This window comes from Myotis brandtii, unplaced genomic scaffold (genome assembly GCF_000412655.1).
Source record: "Myotis brandtii unplaced genomic scaffold, ASM41265v1 scaffold675, whole genome shotgun sequence".
Classification (NCBI taxonomy): Eukaryota; Metazoa; Chordata; class Mammalia; order Chiroptera; family Vespertilionidae; genus Myotis; species Myotis brandtii.
In genome coordinates, this window is record NW_005370635.1 from 1,389,805 (window position 1) to 1,399,083 (window position 9,279).

General features: G+C 36.2%; 1 protein-coding gene across 1 annotated transcript in view; it reads left to right on the forward strand.

The window, feature by feature from the left end:
* WDHD1 (WD repeat and HMG-box DNA binding protein 1) overlaps positions 1-9,279 on the forward strand; it is a 58,872-nt gene that overhangs the window by 22,149 nt on the left and 27,444 nt on the right. Inside the window, exons 11-14 of the mRNA XM_005881298.2 lie at positions 1,815-2,022; positions 4,434-4,621; positions 6,313-6,497; positions 7,129-7,370. Of these exons, the coding sequence (XP_005881360.1) occupies positions 1,815-2,022; positions 4,434-4,621; positions 6,313-6,497; positions 7,129-7,370 (823 nt within the window). The remainder of the gene's footprint in view (positions 1-1,814; positions 2,023-4,433; positions 4,622-6,312; positions 6,498-7,128; positions 7,371-9,279) is intronic.

Genomic DNA, 9,279 nt, shown 5'->3' on the forward strand with positions numbered 1-9,279 from the left:
GCTATAGAAATGCATGAAATGTGTGAAGGGTATTCTTTAAGAAGAGGAAGAAGAAAAAGATAAAAAATATGAACAACAAGATGGCAACAAATATTTACCTATCAACAATTGAATCTAAAAATCAAAATAAATAAGAAATCTAATGAACAGAATAAACTGGTGAGTAAAATAGAATCAGAGGCATGGAAATGGAACAGACTGACAATTCTCAGAGGGAAGCGGGGTGGGGGGGGGGCAGGAAGAGATTAAACAAAGATCTTATGCATATATGCATTACCTATGGACACAGACAGTAGGATGGCAAAGGCCTGGGGCAGGGCAGGAGCCAGGTGGGAGCGGGCAATGCAGGGGTGGAAATGGGGGTGGGGGAGAGGAACACCTGTAATAATCTCAACAATAAAGATTTTAAAAAAGAGAGAAATGCATCAAGGATAACCTTCTACCCAATGACAACCACACATTCAAAACAATCCAGTCACAGATGGACTGGGAAAAAGCAACTTTTCTGGAGAAATGTGCAAACTTAAATGGTTAGAAATGTCTTATAATTTGAGAAAGATTCATACTTTGAAAGAATGAGTTCTGGAAGTTAAAGAATGTGTTAAAAAATCCTACAAAAGCAAAAAATCACAAGAAACATTCCAACTTACCCATGAAGCCGCTGACTGCTTGCCTCCACTAATTCAAGGAGAAACAGCTCCAGTACTCCTAAATGCACCACAAACTCAGGAACCAGAAACTGACCAAGGTCTTGTTTGAGAAATACAAGAAGCTCCCAGAGCAAATGAAGCTGAAATATATTCACTTTCCAGAAGGAGAAAGGAGTTTGAGGGAAAACTGGCTCAGTTTAGGAATGACCACCCTGATCTAATCTGGAACTCCAAGAAATCTGTTGTCCTCAAAAAGAGCCCAACCAAAGCCCAAAAGACGTTTTAGGAAAATGTGAAAGTGAAGTTTCCCCCTAAAAACTTTTATTCCGAGAAGATGAAATTCCATAGAGAGCCCAAGAAGCCCCCAATGAAGGATTTGTGGTCGAATAAGGGACTGCAAGACCTGCCCCGAGCACATGGTGGAAGTTGGCAGACACTGGCAGCACATCCTGCAGAGCTGGAAGGAGCATTATAAGAAGCAGCTGAGGAGCCGCAGAAACAGTACAAGGTGGACCTGGATTACTGGCTCAAGAATTTATCTCCTGAAGAATACGCTCCTTACATAGAGAACCTATACTAAGCATAAGAACATGAACATGAATGGAGGTCCGGACCCCAAGATCATCAGTACAGGTTCAGTCTCCATCAGCAAGGACTCTAAGAAAGACTTGGAAAGGAGTAGGGGCTGCCGGCTCCAGAGACAGAATCATCAGAGACTATTGGGGGCCATTCTCATGCCTCACAGGGATCAGAACAAAATAAACTAAACAAAACTAGCCTTAACTGAGGTAATTTAGAGTAAATATATCTTACCTAAGTAGTATTTTGTTCAAAATAAAAGTAAATGAAAGAATGTCATAATTAGGGACTTGTTGGTGACTTCTTTTTTGGGGAATGACTTTTGGGGAATAAAACTTGCCTGGTATTTCGGTATATGCACACTCTATTCCACACTCCTGGCCCATTTATAGACTACAAGGCATTTAAGATAAGGACTAAGTCTTATATAAGTGTAATCCTCATACATACACTTACTAATTAATTATTCTTCCAGGGCATTGCTTAATAGAGTTTATAGGTGCATTTTAAAAGATTGCCTTTTGAGTAATTGAGCTTATCAAAATAGTTCACTAATATTTTCTAATTTGTATTCATTTGTTCAAGGTATCTAGCAGAGTGGAAAAAGATTACAATGATCTTTTTGATGGAGATGATACAAGTAATGCTGGTGATTTTCTAAATGACAATACAGTTGAGACCCCCTCTTTTTCAAAAGGGATTATAAATGATGATGAGGATGATGACATCATGCTGGCTTCAGGTCGTCCTAGACAGCGAAGTCACTTCCTAGAAGATGATGAAAACTCAGTTGGTATGAATTGACTTGTGGATGTGATAATCTATCCTGCTGATCAATCTCAATTTTTATTAAAACTTTTATTTAAAGTCAATGAGCTAAGTTTTTGCCTTAGCAAATTAGAAAGAGAAGAGGAAATTAACCCCAAGCAAGCAAAAGAAAGGAAATAATAAAAAGCAGAATTCAATGAAATTGTCAATAATAAACTATTTAAAAAGTCAATTAAATAAAAAGCTATTTCTTTGAAAAGATCAATAAAATTGATAAATCTCTATCCTGACTGATCAAGAAAGAAAGAGAAAACACAAATTACTGATATAAGTGCTGAAAAAGGGTTCAACGCCGTAGATCCTATAGATCTACACTATCCAAAAGGTAACCACTAGCCACATGTGGTTATTGAGCACTTGAAATGTGGCTAGTTTAAATTAAGAAGTGATGTTAAGTGTATAATGCACCAAATTTTCAAGAATAATATGAAAAAAGGACAAAATATCTTAATCATTTTTTACATTAGTACATGCTAAAATTATATTTTAGATGCAATATATTATTAAAATTAATTATCCATGTTTTTAATTTTTAAAATATGGATATTAGAAAATTTAAAATTACGTATGTAGCTCACATAATATAATAAGGATAATGGAATATTACTAGCAACTTTGCGCCCATAAATTCAACAAGTTAGATGAAGTGCACAGATTCTTTGAAAGATACCAATTCCCAAGTTAACTCAGGAAGAAATAGATAACCTGAATAGTACTGTATCTGTTAAAGAAATTGAGGTTGTAATTAAAGCCCTTCAAATAAAGTGCCTGTTGTAACAACTTACATACTAAAGTAATACATTTCAATGTTAAGTAAAATGCCAATGTACAGTGGTAAATTGTGCTGCATTTAAATGTTATTGGGTTTATAGAACAGAATCATTTAAGAATGATTTGGTCTCAAGAGCTCCTTGTACTGCTATATATTGTTTTTGCTGGAAGTTTATGAAGAAAAATTAGTCCCACACAGATATGTAGTTTGAAAAGGAAGAAATATTTTAATAGCCTATTCAAATAAGTGTGGATATTCTTCTTTGCTGCTGCACCAAAAAAACACATGAAAGCTTCTTAAATATTATTTGCAATATGAAATCTGAAAACTTTTATTTTAAATTTATTGATTTTTGAGAGAGAGGGAGAGAGAAATATCGATTTGTTGTTCCACTAATTTATGCATTCATTGGTTGCTTTTTGTATATGCCCTCACTGGAAATCGAACCCACAACCTTGGCATATCGGGGCCATGCTCTAACCAACTGAGCTATTCAGACAGGGCTTGAAAACTTTTCAATGAACTTTTTAACCCTGTTACATTAAAATCCATTGGTCTGCCTAGCTGGTTTGGATCAGTGGGTAGATAGTCGGCCTGCGGACTGAAGGGTCTCGGTTTCAATTCTGGTCAGGGGCACATGCCTGGGTTGCAGGCTCGATCCCCAGTAGGGGGCATGCAGGAGGCAGCCAATCAGTGAGTTTCTCTCATCACTGATGTTTCCTCTCTCTCGTCTCTCTCTCTCTCCCTCTCCCTCTCCCTCTCCCTCTCCCTCTCTCTCTCTCCCTCCCTCTCTGAAATGAATAAAAACAATAAAAATATTTATTAAAAAATCCATTGGTCTAACTTGAGCTTTGAATTGATCTTTTACCATGTTTGACTTTGTAGCATATGCATTGCTAATTTGGTAAATACTGGTTCACTGAGGTTTTTGGACCTTCCTAATATGAATGCATTATCCAAAATATATTTGTTAGTATCATCACCAATCTCAACAGAAGTTTTTAAATATTGGGAAGCAATCAAGCTCATGGTGCCATGGATACCAGTTTTCCAATATTTTGATTTTTGTTTGTAAGCTCAAATTTTATCATTGGTCACAAATTCTATCAGTTATTCATTTTCAAGAAAATGTTTGCCAAAGACCCAGGTCTGCATAACTATAGTTTATCTGACATTTTTTTAAGTAACAATGGTGTTTCATGAAAAAAATCAATTCAGCTTACAACTCAATTGCTGAAATGCTTTTATTTTTTGAGACAACCATTATATTTATGTACACTTTTTATTTTAACAGAGAACATTTTTTAAAAATTTGTGCAGTGATCAAGATTTAATAAAATTATATTTTTGCTGTAATTGAGTGATGGTTAACAATGCATTGACCACTAATAGATTGGGGCTCCTGACTTGATTAATGCTAAGGCACCAGTAGTTTTACCCTCCAATGCTTTTGCACCATCACTGCAAATGTTAACAAAGTGAAAGGAAAATAGCCTGTTGGAATTACAAAGTTTGACTGAAAAGCTTATTAGATTTAATCATGCTTTTCTTTTTCCGGGTCATTGGTATTTATGGTTCTCTAATTATAATCTTTTGTATTTTAGATATTACAATGCTAAAAACTGGTTCTAGTCTTCTGAAAGAGAAGGAGGAAGATGATCAAGCAGAAAGCATTTACAACCTACCACTTGTAACATCCCAAAGGCCATTATATGATGGGCCAATGCCAACTCCCCGGCAAAAGCCCTTTCAGTCAGGTTCTACACCTTCGCATCTCACTCACAGATTCATGGTAAGCCTTGGATCTACACTTAACTTTTAAATAGTTTTTCTCACTTTTAAGCATTTTACCTCACTATAGCTAATTAGTTTGGTAAAGAGTATTTTTAAGCTCTAACTGGTTTGGCTTAGTGGATAGAGTGTCGGCCTGTGGACTGAAGAGTCCCAGGTTCGATTCTGGTCAAGGGCATATGCCTTGGTTGTGGGCACATCCCCAGTGGAGGGTGTGCAGAAGGCAGCTGATTGACGTTTCTCTCTCATCGATGTTTCTAGCTCTCTCTCCCTCTCCCTTCCTCTGTGTAAAAAAATCAATTATATATATATATTTTCAAAAGTATTTTTAAAACACTTGATTTTTTAAAAATATTTTTAAAAAACTAGCCTGGAGCACTTTGGTTGATTTTAATTTTGTGGTTGATTTATTTTACGGCCGCCATCTTGGCTGGCAGTTAATTTGCATATCGCCCTGATTAGCCAATGGGAAGGGTAGCGGTCGTACGCTAATTACCATGTTTCTCTTTTATTAGATAGGATTTTAAAAAGTATTTTTAAAACGCTTGATTTTTCAAAAATATTTTTAAAAAACTAGCCTGGAGCACTTTGGTTGATTTTAATTTTGTGGTTGATTTATTTTATGGTTAACTCACAGCGTTGGTCTTATTTCAACTTTATTTTTGAAAATTGTGTTAAAATTTTGCTCTGCAAAATGATATATAATGAACTTAATAGCGAGTGGTTGAGCGGCCTTAGCATATCATTAGCATACTATGCTTTGATTGATTGAACGGACGATCGGACACAGCATATTAGGCTTTTATTATATAGGATTATGTGATACATCTATGAAAAAGTACTATCTGCCCCCTTCCCCTCTCCCTCCACCCCTCTGGAATGTAAGCTTCCCCGGGATAAAGAGTTTTCTATTTTGTTTACTGATAGCACTTAGAACGGTGTATGGCACAGTAGGCATTAAATATGTATTTCCTAAATGGATGAATGAATATTAGTTTTTTATCTTAAGTTTGAGAGCTAAAAATGTTTAATATTTCACTTTGTTCATTATTTGAGGTTTTCCACTGAGAACTTGGCTTGCTGTCCTTTTTGAAAGGTATAGGCCTGGCAGAAATTTATATGTAAATATTAAAGGTGATGTTTTATTTTAATAACACTTTGCATCAGTAATCATCGAGTAATAAATCTTAATTTTTGATTGTCAACTATTATTTATATAAAGTTATATTTGTGGTAAAGGAAAGAAAACACTAGAGCCTCTTAAGTCTATAGTGTACATCAGTGGAAGGTAAGTTTCCAAAATTGATTTTTGTTGCTTTAAAATATACATATTTATTACTATAATATAAACCAGTTATTTGGAACAAAAAAAAATGCTGTCATTTATAATGCTGTTTTTTAAATGACAGTAATGTAATTAAAAATATTAAATGAGAAATATTCTATTTCCTAGTAAATTTGTGTTTATATGTACTTTCTTCTCATGAAGATAGGAATAATTAGTTATTGTAGCGCTGATGTTTACTATTGTTATCTGAAACTATTTAGAGGTAGATAAGCTGTGGTTGCTCCTATAACTTAAACCTTGATGTAAACTGAATTATAATAGTTGTTAATTTGTACCACTTCAGCCTACTGATTCTCAGAGTGTTGGTTTTTCTCAGACTTGTATTTAACCTTACATGTTTGTAGGTGTGGAACTCTATTGGAATCATTCGCTGCTATAATGATGAGCAAGACAATGCCATAGATGTGGAGTTCCATGATACCTCCATACACCATGCAACACACTTATCGAACACTTTGAATTATACAATAGCGGATCTTTCCCATGAAGCTATTTTGTTGGCATGTGAAAGCACTGATGAACTAGCAAGGTAACTTTGAGGTTATTAGGAAGAATTTGTTACTGTTGAACTGTTAGATACAGTTGTTGAAATTCAATACAAAAAGTTAATAAAACAAAATTACACCTTTTATAGTGTGGCATTTCAGAATGAAGAGTTTAGTATAAATACCAGCCCACCCATAATACCCCAGAACATGTCTGTTTTTGCCTGATTATCCCCATGTTACATTCTCTAACTACCTGTCAAAGTGACATGACCTGATTTGTAATGCAAGACATATGGGGCTGTTTTTTTTGTGTTTTTTTTTTACAAATGTAAATTTTTTAAAAATTTGGTTGTGATTTTTGTATGTATTTACAACCTAGGATCATACTTTGCAGAGTTTAGCCTTCTTTTTTTGTTTTTCATTTAACTTTATGTTGTGAGTATTTTCCTGTATGTTTAAATATTCTTCAATAACTTGACTGTTAATGGTTTTAGTATAGTTTATTTTAAGTATATTTCATAATTACTTTCTTAAAGACATTTTCTGTACTATGTGTATATAACAGAAAAATAAACTACGTATTTGGTTTTGTTTCTGGGTGTCATGATTAGTTATATATATAAAATATCTAATACGAAAGTTTGATTGTTTCTATCTTGTTTTCATTTTCAGCAAGCTTCACTGCCTACACTTTAGTTCTTGGGATTCAAGCAAAGAGTGGATAGTAGACATGCCCCAGAATGAGGATATTGAAGCCATATGCCTTGGCCAGGGGTGGGCTGCTGCTGCCACTAGTGCCTTGCTCCTTCGATTGTTTTCTATTGGAGGTGTTCAGAAAGAGATCTTCAGTCTTCCTGGGCCTGTGGTGTCAATGGCAGGACATGGAGAACAGCTTTTCATTGTTTTTCATAGAGGTAGATTTTTTTTCAGTCTTTTTAAAATTTTACCATAATGTAAACTAAATGGAAATCACTTGAGCTTTCTCCTCCTCCTCCTCCTTCTCCTCCTCGATTATATACCTCCTTTTGCATTTATTTTATTTATAGAAGAACTATATTCAGGAGAGAATTTCACGGAAAAGTTTGGTTAATTCTATATCTTAAAAAAATTTTCAGAGTTTAAATGCCTCAAAAACTAAACTAATTCTAGTCTGATTGACCAAAACAGCTTTGAATGTGATTTTTTTTTAAAGTTACTGCTTTCTTTTCCTCACTGCATAGTCTCTCTTCAGTCCCCACCACTGTGCTCAGACTGGATTATCAAGATTACCAATGACTACTTTATGCTTGTTTTTTAAGAATAATTCTATCAGAAATCCTTTCTTTTTTTTTTTTTTAAATATATTTTTTTGATTTTTTTACAGAGAGGAAGGGAGAGGGATAGAAAGTCGGAACCATCGATGAGAGAGAAGCATCGATCAGCTGCCTCCTGCACACCCCCCACTGGGGATGTGCCCTCAACCAAGGTACATGCCCTTGACCGGAATCGAACCCGGGACTCTTCAGTCCCCAGGCCGATGCTCTATCCAGTGAGCCAAACCGGCTAGGGCAGAAATCCTTTCTTGTCTTGACTTCTGTGGCGTTACTCTCTTGATTTCTTTTTCCTCACTGATAGCTCTTTCAGTCTTTTACTGGCTCTTCTTCCTATACTGACCCCTGGAATGCTCTAGGACTTAGTCACAGTCCCTCTTCTCTAGTACTCTCTCTTTTTTTTTTTTCTTCCTAGTACTCTTTATGTCAGAAACTTTAAGTCTTGTGACTGCTTAGCCATGATAAGTACTACATTCTATATTGCTATTCTGAACATAGCAAATATAACGGAAATAAAAGTCTCATGGACTTTTGATTTTATTTTTCTTTAAATGGTGGTTGCAACTCTAAAATTAATTTTATCACTCATAGGTAAAAAAAAAAAATGCAGTTTGAGAAACTATCCTGGGGAATCTCATTATGACCCATGTTTTTAAATACATCCATGAGTCTGTAACATCTAAATTAATATCACCAGCCTTCATCTCTTGTTTTCACACTTGCCCACTTGAAATCTCTATGTAGGTTTGATACACATCTCAAACTTAACTTGGTCATGATAAAACCTTTGATATATTTTTTCCCTCCAAACTTGCTTCTTACTTAGTTAACCCATCTTGGTAATCAGCATACTATCAATTCAGCTGCTCAAACCAGGAATGTAAGCATCTTCCTTGATTCTTCTCTTCCCCTCATCCCCCAGATCAACTGTCAGTAAGATCTCATCATGTCAGCTCTTTGGAATAACACATTCCAAATTTGTCTCTCTATCTCCTTCACTAAAATCCAGTCCAACCCAGATGTAATCTCTCAGGCTGTTGCAGTAGCCTTCTAACCAGTCTTTCAGCTTCAAATCTTGCATTCCATAATCCATTCTCCACATAGCAGCCTGGGTAAGTTGTTAAAAACACGAACCTCGGGGAAGAACCAAGATGGCGGCATAGGTAAACACCGGAGTTTGCTGCCTCGAACAACCACTTCAAAAATACAACTAAAAGACGGAAAGGACATCATCCAGAACCACAGGAAGGCTGGCTGAGTGGAAATTCTACAACTAGAAGGAACCGAGAATCAGAGGAGGCGCAGTGCTGAAGTAAAATACTAAGGTGCGGAGTGCGCGCGGCGCGGGCTGGTGGCTGAGGGCGCGGTTGTCGTTTTCAATCGGGAGGGAGTCTCAGGCTCTGAGCTCCAGTTCCGGGCGAGTCTCTAGGGACCCAGACTCATACGGGAGAAGCGGGACTGTCTGGCATCGGTCAGAACCCTAGGGCAGCTTTCTCTCCGAGGGGCTTGCAGC